We start from the raw sequence: 20,753 nt of genomic DNA, 5'->3' as shown, positions 1-20,753 counted from the left end.
TGTCTGAATGCATACATTGCACAGACCCTAACACAAACAGCTGACTAGCCTCCAATCATGTTTTAAGGTGACCGTAACTCATGATACAATACAATACGATATCATACAATACGTGGCTAACATTAACAAATGTATCACCATACAGCCATTCTGTAACAATTGAAGAATTGCATGACAACCATATAATGATACATCAAGAGTTATCAGGTTAGAAGAATCAAAAAGGCAAAGTGCAGGGTTCATGTATTTACTCTCTGCAGTCAGATTCACCTCTTATCCCGATTCACCTCTTAACTGCTTTTCATGATTGTGCGACCTAATCCCGCCTTTTTCTTCCTCTTCTTTTTGTTCTGCTGTCAACCTCTTTGGCCAGTTAGTTTCCATTCACTCTCCCCTCATTCATGTCATAAGCACCACTGCGAGGAGTCATGAAGTGGTATTGCAGTGAGTCAGATTGGCAGGGAAATCTGTTTGAAGTGCTGTATTTAAAAAAATTAAATGTCTCTATTTGGCACCGACAATTTGATAATTGTGTCACACAAGTCAGGACAACAATGTATTGTTGCATCAATGTTTCGTCCCAGCCCTAGTGTTGAGATATCAGGATTGTTCATCAAACCTGACACAATTCAGCTGCCTAGTTTAGCCACACATGAGTCAGGAGGATGATATATACTGCCTTATTCATGTAGGGGGATATAGTTGAGAATGTACTGAAAATCTTGGTTTTATGATAATAAAAGACAAGCGAGTGCTTAGAGAAAGTGAAGGAAGCCTTGGTAAAACAGTGAATAACAGAAGATATGCAGGCAGGACAGATGGAGGAGGCGGTATGCTTTGTCCAGCTGAGCACTGCTTTTGGTAGCCATTCAAAGAGATGCCTCATACAAACCAAACATGGACAGATTCTGCGCTTTTAACATGAGAAGAAGCTTCATTTTGCAGTCAGATCTAACACTGGTATCAGATTGATGCAAGTACCTAACTGTACGACCACATCTGTGATCTGCTCCGACCCTCAAAGACATAATTAATACGTCTTTATTTCACACAAGCGTCACGTCCTGCTGGGGAGCAGATTAATAAACTGACAATGTGAGAACATTGCGAACCCTGCAGGGAGGTCCGACAGGGATCAGACACACGCTGCTGGGCAACAATCACCAACCACACCGTATTCTCCCAGAGTTGCTGTGATCCATTTACAGCTCTGCCTCACTACCACAGTGGAAAAAAACTGTGAATATTAACTTCCAATGTGAAAGCTACAGGGCAGCTCTTTAGTTGGGAATGGGTGCTGACAAGCAAGGGCAAGTAGAGACAGGAGAGGGAAGGAGACAAGAGGGGGGGAGGGCAGGACTGCTTGTGCCCCTGGCATTGCATTGTGCGTCCTGCATTTAGCTGGAGCCATGTGCAGACAGGAAAATGTATGGAGTGACACCACACATTCCTCCATGAATTATGTTTTTGCTGTTACACAAACTTTTGCTTTAGTCGATTTTTCCAGGCTAAATACAAAGTGAGTTCCTTTTAAAGCAAGTTGAGGGTCATGACAACTACTGCAAGTGTCATGTCGTTATTGAGTTACCTTTGATAAAGAACAAAATGAACTGGCGTTAAGGAGAGAACTAATCTAATCCGACCACAGAACATGGCGTGCCTTGCTCATAAAAAAAAATAACAAACTGACATATCTACAGGATACAGAAGGTTTTTTTTTTGGTGGCAAAGCCAGGAAGAGAAGGAGGGGCTGTACATGAGAAGAAGAGCACTGACATTTAAGAAATCCACTGAGCAAACCAACAGGGATGACAACGAAAAGGGAAGTATTTCACACTAAGCCGGTGAGGCAGAGGAAAGGTATTTCAAACAGCAGATGGAAAACAACAGCGAACAGAAGGAACAGCATTAACATATAAATGTTTCCACTAGAACAGAGTTCCTCGTTCTTATTTACCAGATTCCCTCTGTGTTCTTCAGCGAGCTGGTTGAGCGCGACCGTGGCTTCAGGATGATACTCATGGTCTGACTTTTCCTTCCACATGCACACACATTACATCTATAAACACACACACACACACACACTCCTTCGGCAACACCTGGAGCCCTCTGACCAGCCCTTCTTCTTCTGCAGTGCTCAGACCAAGATCCAGCAGTGGATCCTGGTGCTCGGATCCAACCTGAGCTCAGTCAGATCAAACCCTCCATCCAAGATTATTCCACACTGCTGCTACTCCTCCTCGAGCTCCAAGCATTTGACAGTCGGTGGTTCTTTTTTCCGCGCTCTCTCTTCGACTCTCTCTCTCTTTCTTTTTCTCGCTCACTTGCACTTCATCTTACTTGCCAGATCAGCCTGTGATCTTCCTCTTTCCTAATCCAGCCATGTGCTCAGTCTGTTACTCCTTCTCACCCTGCTTCTCTCTTACAAGTCCCCCCTTCTCTCCTTTTTAATCCCTGACTGGTGGAAATGAGATCTCCCCTACCTCCTCAATGTCCCTTACATGACTCTCCTGTTCCCTCTCTCTCTCTCTCTCTCTCTCTCTCTCTCTCTCTCTCTCTCTCTCTCTCTCTGTTTCCCTGAGCTGCAGCTCGTGTATGTCTGAAGTGGGAGGGGTTGTTTTGGTAGTAGTAATTCATTGAAGGGCGGGACTTGTATCTGCGTCAATCACTTGGCTGCCACAGTAACCTTAAACCAACAGTTCATGCATGCCAGTGAACAGGAGACTGAGACATTTAGGCAGAAAGAAGCAGAATTCTCTAAACTGAAGTCAACATAAACATGTTATGAACATCACAGTACAGTAGCTTATCAAAAAACTACAATCTTCACACATATTTTTAACTAAAAGTCCCCACGGGCAACACAGAGAGCACTATATGAATTGCAAAATTACAAAAACACTAGAAACTTATTTGTGCAATTAAAGAGAGCAAAAGTTTGCTTGCAATTAAATAGAAAAAAATAAAAGAGTCAATATTGGGGGCTTGGGCTTCTACTTTTGTTGCAGAGGCGTTAAAGCAGGTATAAAATTAGTTTAATTGTACAAGTATTGTTTTCAATTATCATAATTATATAATCATAATTATTATCTAAGTTTAAATTCTGGTATCGTGACCCCAATCTTACTGAACAAACAAACAGCAGAAGGTTTTTCGAAATTTGCTACTGACTTATGACATTTCATTTTGTCAGAGATGAGTCAATGATTTGAATGATAATTGTTGATAAATGAATGTGTAAATACTCAGGTTTTTTAATGAACACACACAAACAGAAAAACTTGGAAAAGAAATCAAATGACCTGTCGTGTTAAACCTTTAAAAAGCCACTGAAGCTAAAATGTGACTAAGAATCCGACATCCTTTTTATTACAATTTATTCAAATGTTTTTTTTTTCTCTACTCAGAAGAAAAGCTTTAAAAACCAATAAGAGATCCCAGTATCACAAATTGCATTCAGTTGCAGCAATTATTTCCCAAGTGACAAACATGCAGTTATGAGTTTTGTGAATCCACAGAATTTATCTTAGCACTCTTTTCAGAGACCTTAATATTAAATTACATTCCACCTTAACAGAATACTTTACCTCTAATAATACTTGTTTTAATGTTCATGTCTTTTTTTTTTAAATAAAATACATTAGCAATGCCTCTGTGTCTAAAGAATGAAATACTGGCTGTGCTCTCGTCTATGTAACAGGTCTGAAGAATGAGTGTGGAGCTCAGTTGACATTTTCTGATGTGAGGACTCAAAGGAGCTGACATTAGCATTCCACCTGGAAGACAGGTTTGTCAGCTGTGTCTGGCATGTAAATCACTCAAGTATGAGTAAAGTCAAGAGAGAGACTCCACCTCTGTATGCACTCCATATGGGCCATGTTTGTAGCTTGTAGCATGTTTGAATGATGGGGGTAGGGGGGCATGGGGGCGGCAGTAGCTCAGCCTGTCTGACTTGGGTTGTCAGAGTCCCGGTGCGGACCAAGTCTGGAAATTGGTCTGGTAGCTGGAGAGATGCAAGATCACTGCCTGAGCACTGCCGAGGTGCCCTTGAGCAAGGCACCGAACCCCCCCCTACCCCACCAGCTCAGGAGGGGGCAGCCCCCTCACCCTGACATCTCTCCATTGGTGCATGTCTATAGAATCCTGTTTATGTCTGTATTTCAGTCCATGTGTGTGTAACATGATCAATAACAGTGTAAAATTGGATTTCCACTCACAAGATCATTAAAAATTGAGGACTCCAATGGAGATGACAAATCAATCAAGTAAGCAAATTATTGAGTAAAAAACACAGAAAGACAAATATGGTGGGATGCAAAAGCAAACATTGTTTGCATGCACTATTTTAGTCTGGTAAATGTTCAAACATTTACATAGGCCTACATGAACAGACAAATCTATGATTCTGTGTGAATGCCAGATTAAGTAGTGCCATTATTGCTAATTTTTAAGTATTATCCTGCAGTCATTTTATATGACTGCCGCTCACATTGCAGACAACAGTTTGATGTATTTCTCTCTGTTGCAGCAACAAAGCAGTAAAAAAGTAAGAAGTAGGACAGAACACAGCTGCGTCCACTCCCAACTGTGTCTCCAAGAAGTACAAACTTCAAACCAAGAGCAACAAAGACAGAAAACAGTCAAATACACACCACACATGTGACAGCAAATCAGAGACATCGGTGTACAGATTATCCCCAGACCTCTCATCTGGAAAGCAGTGGGAATATTTCCATGTCATCAATGGTGCAGCTGGCTGTAGACGTAAGTAACGACAATGTGACATCAGTCAGGGGATGCTTCCCCATTTGTTCAACAAGAATGAATTGCTTATTGTAATGGAGTGATTATACTACAGCCACTTCATTGATGCAGATGCTCCAGAGTAAATTACGTGGATGAGCTTTAATGTCGCAGAAGACGAGAGGCAGACCTGAGGAAAGAGCAAGACGGATGTCATATGCTAATGTCTTGTGTACGCACATGCAAATGCACTCACATGTAGCCAAACATACACAAATGACATAAGAGCAGATGCATGCTCTCTAGCAAAACATGCTGCAGCTCCTAGAAAACAATAACAAGCCTTTTTAATGTAAGAGATGCTTTTATATAGACATCAGTACTGCTAGTGTAGGTTACATCAGCTGTGTAACCATGTATTGATTTAAAAGATGGCTTCCTTCCACATGTGTCCATCAGTGTCAAATATCATGTCAGACAATACGTTAACATAAATCAACAACAGACTCTACTGAGGCTTTCACTCCTAACCGACGTCTCTTAGATAATGCAGTAATTCTTCCTTTTATGTCGTTCAGCTTTAAAGCTTCAAATATGACAATATGCGGTCCATTTGAAGGCAGTTGCTCTGAGATGAATAGGCACCACCAATGCTTTCACTGTAGCAAAGCAGAATAATGCAGTTCATAGCTTGGTGCTGAAACTAATCCTGTTTCCACAGTCTGCACTTTTCCATGTGGCTAGGGAAAGAACAACAAAAGAGAGGAGTTCATGAAGAAAACTGGGGAATCCTGCAGACTTTCCTCTTCCTCGAAGCCACATGATACTCAAATGAAAACAGCAGAGACGACTTGAAGACAAGAGCTATGAAAACATTATTAATGCCATGACTGTACTGAATTCAATATCTCAATATAAAAACCTCATTACTACTCTAAAGACTCAGCTGTGAAACAGAGAAGCAGCCTCTCATCATTTCTGAGAGACAGAGTTCAGAGTTCAGTGTTCAGTCACACTGCCATGACTTCTCTCTCTACTTGAAAATGCATTTATCCAAGAAACACACCGGCACATATGAGTATTTACTTTGAGGGTACAATGCTGCCCTCTTCAGGGAGTAAGGGTGTAGTGACACACAAACAAAAAAGATGAACTTCACAAGGGTAAACAACAAGTAAGATACTTTGCCACAAAATGACAAAATGTAAAATTGTAGATTAATGAAACTTACTAATGAATCACCACTAAATAAAGAGTGTATTCCTCCCCGTATGCCATTAAGGAGTAGAAGAAGAAACTATATACATATGATAAATATGTCTTAACATCATTTTTTCTTAACAAAAAGATGACTAATACAAATGTACAGAGTCCCTGAAGTACCAAAAATTGAAAAAAAAAATATTAATAATAATAATAATAATAATAATATATGTTGTGCACACAAAAGATAATTTCTGTATATTATGTGCACAAGATATCTTTTTCTTTTCTTTTTCTTTTTGGGACTTCAGGGACTCCGTACAAATGTAAGCTCCAAACTACATTCTCAATATTTTTTTGTTTCAGTTCTGTCTGTTCTGTTTTACGTTATTTTTGGATAATTTCTTATTACGAGCACATAAGATCCCAATAATTGCCTCAGCAGCAATCAAATGGTTGATATTTTCTTTGTGTGTTTTTTTTTTGTTTCAAACTAGAAGGAAACTTCTATCACTATCAATGCGAGCTAAATGTATTCTGTCATTATGACCTGGTATAGCACTGGTGTTGCTATCTCTGACACAGCACTACATGAGAGGGATAAAGGGCAGTAGTGCACTCTGGGACTTTGCTTTGGAACCAGAGGGTTCAAGTCCTGGTATGAAGCATGACTGATGGCTATGAAAATAGGAAATAGTTCCTGGGGAGGTGTCAGTTCACTCCCCAGGCACTCCTAATGTCCACTTGAGCAAGGCACTGAATCCTCATCTGCTTGGGGATCACCTCTTTATGCAGCCATCTCTCCTTCCGTGCATGTCCTACGATTTGTGCATGTGTGTGTATTCCTCAACTGTGTGTGTGTGTGTGTGTGTGTGTGTGTGTGTGTAGCATTTTCTGTGATGGAGTGGAAAATTGACTTTCCCCTTGAGGACTGATAAAGAATTTGTTCCTCTTCTTCTACTTTACTGCAATGACATGTAACTTAGAGACACCACTGCCACCTAGTGGTGAAAATGAAACAATAGTTGTTATTAAAATGTGGCGTATAGATTTAGTGACCACAGTAATTGACAAAATGATTGATTTTGTTTAAAAAAAAGGGCTCTTCCTTGAGCCATGTTCAGTACATGGTGCAGATAAACAGGCTCAGTAAATGCTGATATAAATAGCACTTAACCAGTGAGCACAGATGGCTGGTCCACAGTATTGACAGGGCTCCATCCATATCTCTGTCCACAAACGCCGCCAGCCATTACTGTTGCTTCATATCCAAATACTATAGAAGCACCAGCACACATACACATTTTAACTTTATGCACACACACACACACACACACACTGACACACAAACATCAAGAGGTCACAGATGTACATCACATGGAAGCTCATTTTAGTTTTGTCTGAGATCACTGAGTGCATATTAGTCAGAGAAACAGAGAAATGCAGAATGAAAATGGGCCAAACAGGGCTCTGTGTGAGCGTTAATGGACAGAGAGTGCTCTGATGATTAGCTTACACGCCGCTCTGGTTAATGAACGCACCTGTCCTCCTGAACAACTTGATGCTGTAGACGATGACTGCTTATTCATCAATTACCTTTCTCTTTGTAAAAAAAAAACATCAAGCAGCTTCTCTTGGAAAACGTACACAGCCGGACAAACACTTCAGACTCACGCTGGAGGTTTATCAGAGTGGACAAGCGGACTGCAGCTTTAACGGGGCTGAAACAACAAAAAGCAACCACAGAGCAACAGACATTTACACGACACTCAGGTTGCGAATGCAGCTTAAATGTTGTGTTGTCCAGATGAAGCTGTTAATCAGACAATGTTCTGATAAGAAAGAACCAACACTCTCTGTGTATATTTATGCTAGGCAAACAATCTCATGAATCTACACACAAACATGTACATTTCTGCAGCCTTACTGTTCACATGCAAGCCAGAATTGACCATGACTTTATAAAAGGAGCAACACAACAGGTGGCTGACATCAAGTAAGTGAGTGTGTACTTCCCCGAGTATGCATACGTGTAATATAGAATAGTTACACACAAAAAAAAGTCCTAACAATCCTTGTTTTAACACAGAAAACTCATAAAACATCATCAACAAACGACAAACAGTTTCAGCCCGAGTGGGCATCCATACCCTCTTCTGCCCCGAGGTTTGATGTCGATGGGTTTGTTGGTGGCGTACGGCGAGCCGTTGGAGCAAGCATGGCGGTAGCGAGCTATCCTCTCCAAAGATAGATAATCTGAGTTCACAGGCAAACTCATTTTTGGTGGGTAAACCGCCCGACTGCGAAACACTCGTGTCAAGACAGATAAAGAGGGAGAGCAGACAAGAGTGACGAGCCTGATAAAGCTGTCAGAGTGACGGGTGGGGGGGGGGAGGAGGGGTGAGTGAGTGAGCGAGAGGAGGTGGGTGGGAGAGGATGGAGGAGTGGGAGGAGTGGGGTCAGCATGGGTGTGACTTGGGCAGGGAAAAGATGCAGAGAGAGGGAGAGAGAGAGAGAGAGAGAGAGAGAGAGAGAGAGGAAGGAGCAAAGTGCAGAGGTAGAGCAAACTAATTTGTTTTCTCTCAGATTACCATCAAAGCTCAGTACTGACAGCCACCAGAATCATAGACCAGCTGCAGAGTTTGTGATGGATGACACCAGACTGACGCTAAGTAAAGTTCAAAATGTAAGATGTAAATGACACTGTGCGCCGTCTGAAGTGCCCCTTTTAACTGAAACACATCAATTTGGATCTTACAGTTTCTTCCGGGCCAGATGAACCAGAGGATTCTGCAGGACATTTCCCCCTCCATGCGTTCTTCATTTTTTGCAGTAGGTTCAAGTTGGGCAGTACAGTATCCCGCAGTGTAATAGTTATCAAAGACTCACCAAAAATGCATCACAGCGATTAGGGATTTTATCTTGAATGTAATCAAGCAATGCTACCTTACTGAGCATGTGTACCTTTAGCCATTGGACAGACAACAACTATGCTTTCACTTCATTTGGAAGCAAACAAGTGAAGCTCAAAGTAACTGTCTGCTATACCTTCAGTGATAACAAGCGCAGGTCAAAGAGCAAAAAAGTCACGAGTCAAAGCATTTAACATGATGCATCTTCATCCAATGCCTTCAGCCTACTTGAAAAAAGATTAAAAGAGACCAGCTCCCCCACACAGATCATCATGCAGAAGACCCCAGGCTGCAGTGTACTTTGAAACTCATTTTCCCAATTTCAAGACACACTTTGGGGACAGATAGCAAAACTAGGGGTTTGACTGGATCTCAGATTGAAGACTGTAGCTTCCAGCGCTTTCAACATGAGTCAAATTATACAAGAGAGGAATAAACAAGGACATGCTAATGATTTTTTCTACAAATAGTCTAATTACATAATGTTTAGCTTAAAAATGACTGTTGGACAAAGAAACTCAAGCTGTCATGTTCCATGATTGTCTTGTTTTTTGAGGTGATTTTCCCTCTCCTCTCCTGTGCTCACTCCAGATGCTGCTTTATCTCACTTACAGCAGGTGATTAAGTTCACCTGACAATCAGTGGCAGGGTATAAAGAGCAGGAGAGAGGAGACAGCCAGTTGGTAATCAGGAGTGTGTCTTGATGTCGAGCTTTGGAAAAGGGGTATTTATATTGAGTTAACTTTTAGTTAATAGTGTACTGCTTCTGCTGTCAGTATTTGGTCTTAAATTTTGATTTGTCGGTATATACATTCCTGTAAGTTCCTTTTGATTTTTTGCTTGATTATTATTGTGACTCCCCTCTTGCTCTAAACATCTTCAGGGAACATAACAAAACATAACTACTACAATAACTGCACACACTTTTGTTTTTTAAATAATCACACACATAAAAAGAAGACTAAATCATCTCATATCGATTAATGAGAGAGAAAAAGGTGGAAGTGCTTAAAGCAGATCTCACAACCCAACCTTGGTTGTAGCAAGTTTTCACCACTAGGGGGGAGCAGAGAACCAGTAATCTACAACCGTCAGTGCAAAACCGACATGAGGCTGACATGACAAGTCAAAAGCAGTTAGTGCAAAGAGAATCAACACATTTGCAACAATGAAATGAATGAATCTTTGTACATAAAGATATAGATGTGTAGGTAAACTGTTGAATGTTTAAAGCTGTGAGGGGAACAGTATAAGCTCAGCGTGAAGCTTGATGCTCTTTCAGGTAAGATTATTATCATTCTGTTCTTTGTAGCATCGTTATCAGACACTCCACTGTCAAGATAACAATCTAAATCACTTTCACTGACAAATATCAACTGTCCTCTGTGGCCAGCAGGGGGCAGTCTGTTCTGCAGGTACAAGCATCAGCAGCAACAACACACAGAGGCGTGAATCTCTGCGGAGTCACAGGCTTGTGCTCAGCACTGACAGAAGCAGCCAGCATGTGACAACAGCTCCTGTGTGGACGACAGGCTGTCAGAGTCACAGACGCAGCGACTGACACAATTTCTGCACTCGTGTACTGAACATCTGAACATCATCACATGAGCACACCCACACGTACAACCAAGAGGCGGTTGAGTGCAATTATAGTCACAGACAACGACGACACCAACAGATTGATCGAATGCACATGGATCAATATGACAACGCAACACAAATCTGTGCACAGCATGCAACAACAAAAATATGTCTGTGTGGCTGCAAACTTCTCCACACACCATCAGTGCAGGCGAGCAGGCGTAACAGAACACTACAGCAACACTATCGTCACCCGGGCTCCCTGTGGCTCAACGCCATGAAACTATTGTACCTGAATGCACAAACATGTACACACAAGCTGCATCCACTTTTAATACTTTGTGTCGGTAATACAGCTCACATGTGTTCTTAATTGTAATGATATGTATACATCATATTAAAGGCAATATTAATGATGCATGAATAGTGTATTTTAAGATGATTTTTCAAGCTTTCTATGTCTTTATGGGAGAGCTAGGACAGTGGAGAAAGCTGGAAATCAGGGAGAGAGAGATTAGGGAATGACCCAAGCTGCCCGCTTGTAACATCTCTACGAGTATGACATTATTCATTCCTCACACCTTCCTTTACTACTTTTGCGACACATGATTCCGATCCGCCATGCTGACAAAAGCTTATTTTAATTTAAATAGAAACAAAGCTGCATGGTGTAATTAGTGGTTGAAATGAAGACGTAAAGGTGCAGACTACAGGTTAAGTACAGAAGTTCATAAACAGCTAATTGACTGGCCGTGCACCAGGAAAGCCAGGGAGCACCTTTGTGGAGCTCCTCTCATGACTGGTCGGGTCAGTGACCTCGTTAGGAGCTTAGGGACAATAGCCTGAAAGCCTGGGACCGGGCCAGATGAACGAGGGGATAAAAAAAGAAGTGTTAGGTCATTTGCAGTGACAGCGAGAGAGAAAACCAGCTGAAATGAAATCTCTCATATACGATAAAGGGAGAGTTATTAGGTAGTGGATTTACAAATCTTAATGCAAATAAAAGTTTGACGTTGTCCTCAATACGTTGATACTTTTTGATACAGTGTTTAAACGAGAATCTAAATTTAAAAACAGATCTACAGTCAAATTCTTCTCTTGTCTAAATTTTACTTTTGCAACACTTTTGTACCGATACACTGCCAGTGCATTTGTGCAATTTAGACAGTGCCAAGGAGTTTGCTTGCACATTTTGTTCATTAAAAAAATATATTTCCAAATATTGGGTGCCGATAGGACTTCTGATTTTGTTGCCGTGGAATCGTATCAGGTATCGAAATCGTCGTATGGAAGTTTACAATTCTAGCATTGTGACAAAGCTTTTGGGGTTTTACTCAACTTGGGGATGGTGGCTTTTCAATATTCAGCCTCCTTCATTATGTTCATTTCTCAGTCACACCTAACCTGTCCTAGCTTATAGGAGTCTGATGTTTAATTAACAACTAAATTTACAAAATTCAATCAACTTCTTTCTTGGTGTGTAAAGTAGTTTTACGGTCTTTTTTTATCCACCGGAAGAATTTTAAGGAGCAAGTGAACTTTAGCAATTAGCAACAGCGTTAGCGAGTTGTGCTCGTGTCATAGCATGGGGAGCGTGTCTGTGCTTCCTCAATACCGTGTTCCCTCAGTATTTCTGCAGCAATGAATACAAGGTCACATATCCAAAACATAATATAAGACGTGTGCATTATAAAAGTCCCAGCCCTGATGCTGGGGGAATGTAGGGCCTAATTATGATGGGGGTAAAAAGTAAAAGAAATGAGGGAACATAGTGCTGAGGGAACATAGTGCTGAGGGAGCATAGTGCTGAGGGAACATAGTGCTGAGGGATCATAGTGCTGAGGGAACATAGTGCTGAGGGATCATAGTGCTGAGGGAACATAGTGCTGAGGGAACATAGTGATGAGGGAACATAGTGCTGAGGGAACATAGTGCTGAGGGAACATAGTGATGAGGGAACATAGTGCTGAGGGAACATAGTGATGAGGGATCATAGTGATGAGGGAACATAGTGATGAGAATTCATAGTGATGAGGGAACATAGTGATGAGAATTCATAGTGATGAGGGAACATAGTGATGAGAATTCATAGTGATGAGGGAACATAGTGATGAGGGATCATAGTGCTGAGGGAACATAGTGCTGAGGGAACATAGTGCTGAGGGAGCATAGTGATGAGGGAACATAGTGATGAGAATTCATAGTGATGAGGGAACATAGTGATGAGGGATCATAGTGCTGAGGGAACATAGTGCTGAGGGAACATAGTGCTGAGGGAACATAGTGCTGAGGGAACATAGTGATGAGGGAACATAGTGCTGAGGGAACATAGTGCTGAGGGAACATAGTGCTGAGGGCTCATAGTGCTGAGGGAACATAGTGCTGAGGGCCCATAGTGCTGAGGGCTCATAGTGCTGAGGGAACATAGTGCTGAGGGAACATAGTGATGAGGGAACATAGTGCTGAGGGAACATAGTGCTGAGGGAACATAGTGATGACTGGTTTAAATGGTTTTTATTTACCTGTTCTGTTAGTTTGGTGAGGTGGGGATCCTTGAGGTTTTAGTTAAAAAAAAAACCTTCAGATCAATGAACTGTGAAGGAATGCTAACCTCAAAAGAAGCTAAGCACCTGAAAACAAGCTAGCAGCTGGCTAGCTAGGCCTGCACACCACCAGAAGTCCTTCACCCTAAAAAAGACTCTCTAAGAGACGCTGATTGATTTTTATTATAAAACTGATTCATTCTCATTTTTTAACCAGCTTAAATCACTGTGTCTGATCATTTGAAAGAGGAAGAGTACTCTTAGGAAACATGTGGCTCTAACAATTATCTATTTCTTGTAATGACAGATACCACATTAAGATAACAATATCAATGTAAATGATAAGCAAGCCGCAGCAACAGCACTGTCTCCCCCTACTGAAAACATTAAGAACGGCTGTGAGGAGTTCATAAATTAAAGAAGACACTGGGAGCCTATTTGGCTGACGCCCTGCTGTACAGCTTTGCACAGAAGAGACAAACACAGAAAATGACAGAGAGGGGAAGAACTGTCTCTCTCTGCTGTGTTCAACAGAAGATTTGTCAACGAAGAAAGCCGACCCATGAGATGATTAAATAGCATATTATCATGAAAACAGAAGGGCAACATAAAGAATAAAACAAATCAGGTATTCCTGTAGCTTAAATCTTGCATTGCAGTGTCATGGAAACAGCACCAAGACAGCCACTGCAAGAAAACGGGAACATGATTGGATCCCCCAAGCATGTAAATTAGCTTAGGTTACGTGATGAGGAGGAAACAATAGAGTTATAGATGTATATATGCGTAAATAGAAAGGCTCTCAGACAGTCATGCGGCCTGAAAAAGAGTTGTTATTATGTGTGTCAAGGAGCAATTCCTTCGCCTCAGCTACACTCGCACTCTTCCCGCCTGCCTTCACAGTCCCTTGCTACATTCATGTTTATAATGGGGTTGCCACGGTGACCCGGCAGAATTCAAAAGGGACAGGTAGGTGCTGACAACCAATCAGCCTTCAGTTGCTACGGGGACAACGGCAGATTGTGTAATGAGGAAACGACAGTGACAGAGGGCTACTCAGGGGGTCAGGGATAAGGAGTGACACAATCAGCGATGATGGTTTGAACGAGGTTCAAAGACTAAAATGTCAACATACCCTCAAAATGATCAACCCAAACACTTCATTGTAGGGTATAATTCATGTCAAGAAATTATCTTTTAAGAGCAGCCACTAAATTTTTCGGAGCAGCCGTGCATGACTTAGCTTAGCTTTATTTATATACCGCTAACTCACAGACAGGAGAGAGGATTTAAGCTAGCTGAGCTATTGTTTGTCTCGCATGCAGACTCATCAGAGCATAATGGAGGAGAAGCAAGCGGACCCAATACAGCAACAACAAAAAAGTCTAGAGAAGCGTGACAGCTGTAGATAAGACCAACAAAAGCTCCTTTCTTGTGTGTGTACTGTAAGTGTGTGTGTGTGTGTGTGTGTGTTCATCTTGCTGCGTACACTGACAACATGAATGTGTCGTGATGTGTTAAGGCTGGAGCGATGCTGGACAGAATGAATGTGAGAACCATGTACTGAGAGCAGCATGAAGAAATGTGGCTCAGAGGCGAAGAAACACTTGTCAGCACAGCTCTCCGAGTCACAGTCACATCAGAAACCTGGCAAACCAGCCAGACGGGATTCCAAAAGCCTTAAACTGACAATTATTGCCAATTACTGATTCACTTTGGAGTTATTTTACTTTATTAAAATGTTAATTATTTAGCAAAATATCAATCATCCCAAACAATATATATTTTGGTTATTTTATTTGAAAGAATGACCAAAGCTAAAACAGATCTTTAAAGCTCCAGTAAGCGGTTTTGAGCTGGTTGTGAAACAGACTGAAAGAAATATGATGCCACTTTATGACATATAAGAAAACAAGACCATAATTGACATCATGTATTATTTCTATAGAGTAATCTTCAATACCTGAAACTGCTGCCAAAGTCGAAGAGATTGACAGAACACTTCAAAAACAGCCCGTTTTTTAAAAGAAATTTCACTGGCAAAGATCCACCTTCACTGATATGTTTGGCTGCTAACAGACATCGGGATGAAATATTAAAAAAAAAACTTCTACTTTCACATGTACAGGAAAGATCAGCGAAGGGTTAAGAGATATTGCTTTGTCCACAGGAGGCGCCAGAATCAACCCAAACCAAGAGTTCCTCATTAGTATGAGCTAATTACAAGACAGAATGTCAGTACATTCAACATTAATGAGCCATCTTCATGTGAATGAAGCTGAGTCCTATATGCATACTTTGGTTTGTTTCTTAAACATAGGTCAGGCATAAGTCATGTGGTCAAAGTCATGTCTTGTGTTTTCACCTCTCTGAGTGGCTGTTCAACAGACCTCCAAATCATTTCTTTTGAAAGAGCAAAAATAAAAGAGCAAAGTTAATCTTCATAAAGTAAACTCAAACAACCGTGAAGGAAAGCAATTTTGTTTAAATTTTTCCTTTAGGCATTTTGCTTTTTAGTGTGTAAGCGGGGGGTTTGGATATCCCACGTTTTCTCAAACTGCTGCACACATACAAAGTCACCAGACTTTTGGCTCCGACACGAACAAAAGCAATTGTGATCTCAGCGTCAGCCATTAATCTCAAAAGCAATTTTGCAAATGAGATTTGTTGTGCCAAGTCGGGCACAAAAAACCTTCAGATGAAAAGCCTTTCTGGGCGTCTCTTCATGTGCCTGTTAGTTATTGTGTGTCTCTGAAGTGTACACACCTTTGTGTGTTTGCAGTAACAGATGAGTATTATCATCATTATACTGGAGTGCCACCAGTCCCGCTGAGCTCACTGAAGATCTGTAAACTTCACCACACGCTGTGCTACAAATGGAGTTATGGACATCACTGCTACTTTGGCAGGCAAACTGAGTCCTGTTTTGATGAAACAATGGACGGATGAATGGAAGAACGATAACTGGACTCAGACACCTATGTTCTGCACAATTCTCTGAATCAGCTCTCCTAGGCACACACCCGGCTCAGGCTGTGTAGCATCGAAAGCACATGGTGAAGCTAATAGGTTTAACTTGGCAGCAGTCCCGGTGATGTCAGAGTAATCCTCATTAAAACCCTGATGACATCATTGCACTGGTGAGTGTGTATGAGAGCTGAGGCCACATGCCCACGGAGAAGCTGGGAGAGTGTGTGTCCATGTCTGTACAATATATGTGTGTGTTGGTGTGTGCGTGGGAGAGCGAGAGAGAGAGAGAGAGAGAGAGAGAGAGAGAGGGATACCCTGCCGGTCCCTTCAGGCCAGGTAATCCAGGGTAAGCTGTTGCTTAAAAACACGCAGGGAACACTGAAACACCGTCACAGAGTTGCCTTAATCATACGTAATGCAGTTTATCAAGTTAGCACACATCCCCATTCACACAAACAAGTGTCACATCTAGGAGTTAGAGGAAGAACAATGCTGATCCGGCTGTTAGTAAACTGTTAGGTCTAAACTAGACAGCTGCAGGCTGGAACAAAAGGCAGCCTACACAAAAACTATTTCCTGGAACTCAGCTTGTCTTTAAAAGCTGCTTTAAGTTGTGTTTACGATTTTGAGTTTGGAACAGAGGTGAGAAATTTACACTAAAGTAAAATGCAGAGGATTATCTGATTCAACAGCTGGTGTTCAAAATGTAGTGAATCTCTGACAAACCTGAGATGTATTAAGTAGGGCCGCGCTATTCAAACAATTTCATCGTTATCACGATATGAGCTTAAAGGAAGAATGTGCGACATTATAAATACAGAAATCAAGTCTATCCCGTGTAAATGAGTGAGTATAGTTATCTGATTTCTGTGGATTTTTCAATCATTTCTTTTCTTTTTGCTTTGGAAATGAGTGACATATTCATAAAAAATAAAATTAAACAAACAACTGTGTTGCTACGATCTCTGAGGAGCAATGGGATATGACGTTCAACTGATAGCTGTGCAACAAGTAGGCAAAATAAAGTATGCAAATAAAAGAGGGGAAGAGTGATGTGCAGAAGAGCAGCAGGGATGAAAAAGATACATGATGATGATTAACATCAGAATTAAAATGAAACAGCTCGAAAGTGAATCTGACTTGTGTTACAACATGGATGTGAGTGTCTTGGTTAGGATACAGTGGCAGAAGCATGCATCTTTCCTGTCAGGTGACAGAGTTACTGAGCCCGTTGTGATCACTTTGTTTATACTGCCAGGATGATATATGGGAAATAGGTAAACTAAACCTTGCTTCAGCAGCCTGCAGATATAACATGCCCCCTCAAAAGTACCATAATACAGGATGAATGTGCTACTGGCAGAACAAATTCCATGTGGAATGGGCGGCTGCTGTAAAAGTGTGTAAGTACTCATTATGTGCCCCAAATGAAGCAAGTTTCTAAGTGTAGATATTCAGTGTTGTCTAAACTGTTCTGTTCATTCCTGTCCTGCTGACAGAGTGTTATTCTCCACCCTGCAATCTGAGAGTCTGTCTGACCGGATGGATGAGAGGTCTTACATTTCTGGCTGTGCAAAGGGGGGTGTTTCCTCTAAGGAAGCACTGTACAATTGAATCAATAATATGCTAGTGCATGCACACTCAAAAAGTACAAAGAAAGGAGGCAATATGTAGACTAAACATTGGGTATAAAAGGAGATTGGATACGCAGAGGAAGCCTGACACTGTGTCCAGAAAAAATAGGCAAACATCAAATAATCATCAAATAAAACTCTGAACTGTTTAGGTGTTGTTCGATGTTTTGTGTGGATTCGATCCCTTCAGCTCAACTCTTTAAAACGCAATAATTTCCTAGAACAAATAAACATGACATAACACTTTGTTGGCCTTACTCTACCCTCGCAGGTTTCCCTGCAAGTGTTAGCTGTAACAACAATACTGTATAAGTCTGTAATATCTCTAAATCCAGCCAGGTATGTGTGCACACACACACAAACACACATGTGGGTGTGTGTTTGAGGGGACTCCCTCTCCTAGCCTAAGCTTCCTAATCTGTTTGTACACCTCCTTATAAACGCTTCCGTCATCATGACAATCCTAATCACCACCATCGTCACAAGCCATTCTCTCTTGAGATGAACATTGTCATCACCATGGGTCTCAGCTAATAAGAGGTAATTCACACAACCTTTGTACAGTAAAGCAGACCTTCAGGGTGGAGGCTGAACTAAAAACAGCTGACGGCCTGAGTTCCACTGAGAATAAGAGTAATTTTCCTGGAGAAGTCAACACACGTTGAGAAATCAAATCTAAAAGGGGTTACCCATTACGATGCGGCCTCTCTCAGAAGCAGCAGCAAACAAATCAAAACCAGATGACCCCCTGCCTACACACACACACAGACACACACACATACTCAAGATGGAGATTGAGCAGTGACGCATGAACCTTTCAGTCTGAGTGTATCCTGAAGAAAACCCCAGGGCTCGGCCCCCTCACTGTTTTCCTTGAAAGACCTCTCCACATCTTTTTGTTTCATTACCTCTGTTTGTTTTTAGCTGTGGTGATGATGGTGGGAGTTTATAACAAGCCGTTCTCAGAGAGCTGCTTTGTTCCTGCAGGAAAGGGCCTGGCCATGATAACATCTGTTGGCCAACCGCAGGTTTTGTTTGGGTCGAATAGTGACGTACACAGCTGCACAGCGGCACCCCGACTCGCCATAGACTGAGTAATGATATTTCCTAATTTGTCCCTGAAACAGCGGTGACATTTAGATGTCAAGGAAATTAGTTTGAAAAATTGATCCCAGTTTGGATAAAGAAATATATCCAGTGTTGTTCAACGAGATCTGCTCAAAGTTTTGTCGAGGTGTTCAGGGGAGCATCGACATCGATTTGCTTCATGGTATAAATGGACGCCATGCAACATTTAAACCTTAGATAATGATTTCAGATTTCATGTAAAACTGATTTGTCGTACAGGGAAAGGTGTCTCTGTCATTCATCATGTCTGCACTTACAGAATGTTATCTGATGTCTGAATTCAGATTTGTAAAACTTGACTTTTAAGCCAAAAGCTCAGTTTGAAACGGCTACTGTTAACAACGTGAGCTCGATGAATCTTGAATTTCCCTCGGGATCAATAAAGTGGATGTTGCCTCTTCAAAAATGAACCTGCTGCAGATCACGCTGAGTCTGCATTATTTCCGGCCATCTCTATCTTCCTGTGACGTCCTGTCTTTGTGAAGCTGTTTAAAAAGTGCTTTGTAAATAAAGTTCAGTTGCGTTAAACAGACTACAACAAAAAAAACAACTTTAAAAAAACCTTTTCTTTTGAATGTTAATCTCACAAAGAGCTGCCTGCCACATCTCTCACACTCACACATCCCATAGCCTCAGCTTTGACTTGTAACATTTCTACTTTTTGATTTACACCGAGCCCGTACAAGCGGCTGCAGAAATCCCCCGCCTCTCAACGTGTCTGGCTGTCGCGCTTTATTCTTATTGATCTGTCCATCTTTCTGCCTCTGTCCCGGAGATGAACACGAGATTGAACGCCCCATGCAGCAGCTGGCGTGTGGACAGCTGAGAGAGATAGCACGGGCCGGGATGAACAAAATGGAAATGAAATGGATATTTTAAATGAATGTGATGTCAAGGCAGCCTGCAGGCTTTTTTTTTTTTTTTTTTTTCCCAGCACTGTGGCTGTTGTTTTGAATGCTTTTCATATATACTCCAGCGGGCAAGTTATGCAACTATAGTGTCACACAGCGGCACCTGTTGAAGCCAGTGGCACGGCGGTAAAGAGTGTGTTGTTCCCTGCTGTCATATTGCTCTGTATTAATTAATCATCATAATTAACAAAGGACAAACGCCGCTCGTTCAAGATTTATCCAAGTTGACAGTTAAAGGTACCAAACTAACCCCCCTGAAAACAAACAGACAAACATGCAGTGAGGTTGACTCACCGTTTGTCTGTGGTAAATCTGACACGCTTAATTCTTTTAATGATGCTAACAGTTCAAAACAGTGTTAGCCCATTGTTGTCTGCCGAAGTGAGAGTGCGTTTTTGGCTCGGAGATGCTGTAATGACTAAGGACAAATACTGTGTCTGGGCAAGGCTCGTTCTACACTGCATCTCAAATGACCTGAGGGGTATGTTTGCCAGTCTGGAAGGTATTTGTGTGTGTGTGGGTGTGCTCGAAAAATACGTGAAGTATTTCTGTTTAACACATGGAAGAAAATGAGGAAAGTGGGGGGGGGGAGAGATCAAGTGTAAGTAAGTGGCAGAATAACACAATAAGGAATCCAAGAGCGGTAATGTGTGAAAGAGAAATTGGATGATGAAGCAAGTGGAGGGTTTGGAAAGAGAGAACAGCCGAGCTCAGACACGGACGGATTGAAGACAGCCAGTGCTGACTGACTCACAGTGTGTGCGTGTGTGTTTGGTGTGTGTGTGTGTGTGTGTGTGTGTGTGTGTGTGTGTGTGTGTGTGTGTGTGTGTGTGTGTACGTGTGTTCAGGCAGGCACACACTAACTATAAGATATCCTTCAAAATAAGCATCAAATCAAGAAGTGATCGTCAAAGTAATCCAAAGAAGGGCTGATGGAAAATTCTCAAACACCAAGAAGTGAAAAAGTGGAGTCTTTAAGAGTGTTGTGTGCTGATTAAACAGAGCGGCAAACACATCAGGAAGAACTTATCAATTCAAATCAATGAAACACGCCACTGTCTGACCGGAAGAGTGTGTCACAGGATTGCAGGAAGAGATTCACCACTGATAAAATGTGTTCAGAGCGGA

General features: G+C 41.6%; 1 protein-coding gene across 6 annotated transcripts in view; it reads right to left on the bottom strand.

Annotated features, from left to right (window-relative positions):
• The window catches only part of pde4d (phosphodiesterase 4D, cAMP-specific), a 205,623-nt gene that overhangs the window by 35,792 nt on the left and 149,078 nt on the right, over positions 1-20,753 (bottom strand). The window contains exon 1 of one of the 6 annotated variants that reach the window (XM_065950144.1): positions 8,097-8,289. The exons of 4 other annotated variants lie outside the window; for them this stretch is intronic. In XM_065950144.1, the coding sequence (XP_065806216.1) occupies positions 8,097-8,224 (128 nt within the window). In that variant the 5' untranslated portion in view covers positions 8,225-8,289. Of the gene's footprint in view, positions 1-1,957; positions 4,380-8,096; positions 8,290-20,753 lie in introns of those variants that run through there. One more of the 6 variants, XM_065950152.1, reaches the window with a different exon arrangement.

The sequence above is a fragment of the Labrus bergylta genome, chromosome 2 (genome assembly GCF_963930695.1).
Source record: "Labrus bergylta chromosome 2, fLabBer1.1, whole genome shotgun sequence".
In the NCBI taxonomy this organism is placed as follows: Eukaryota; Metazoa; Chordata; class Actinopteri; order Labriformes; family Labridae; genus Labrus; species Labrus bergylta.
This window is presented reverse-complemented; position numbering and strand designations above follow the sequence as displayed.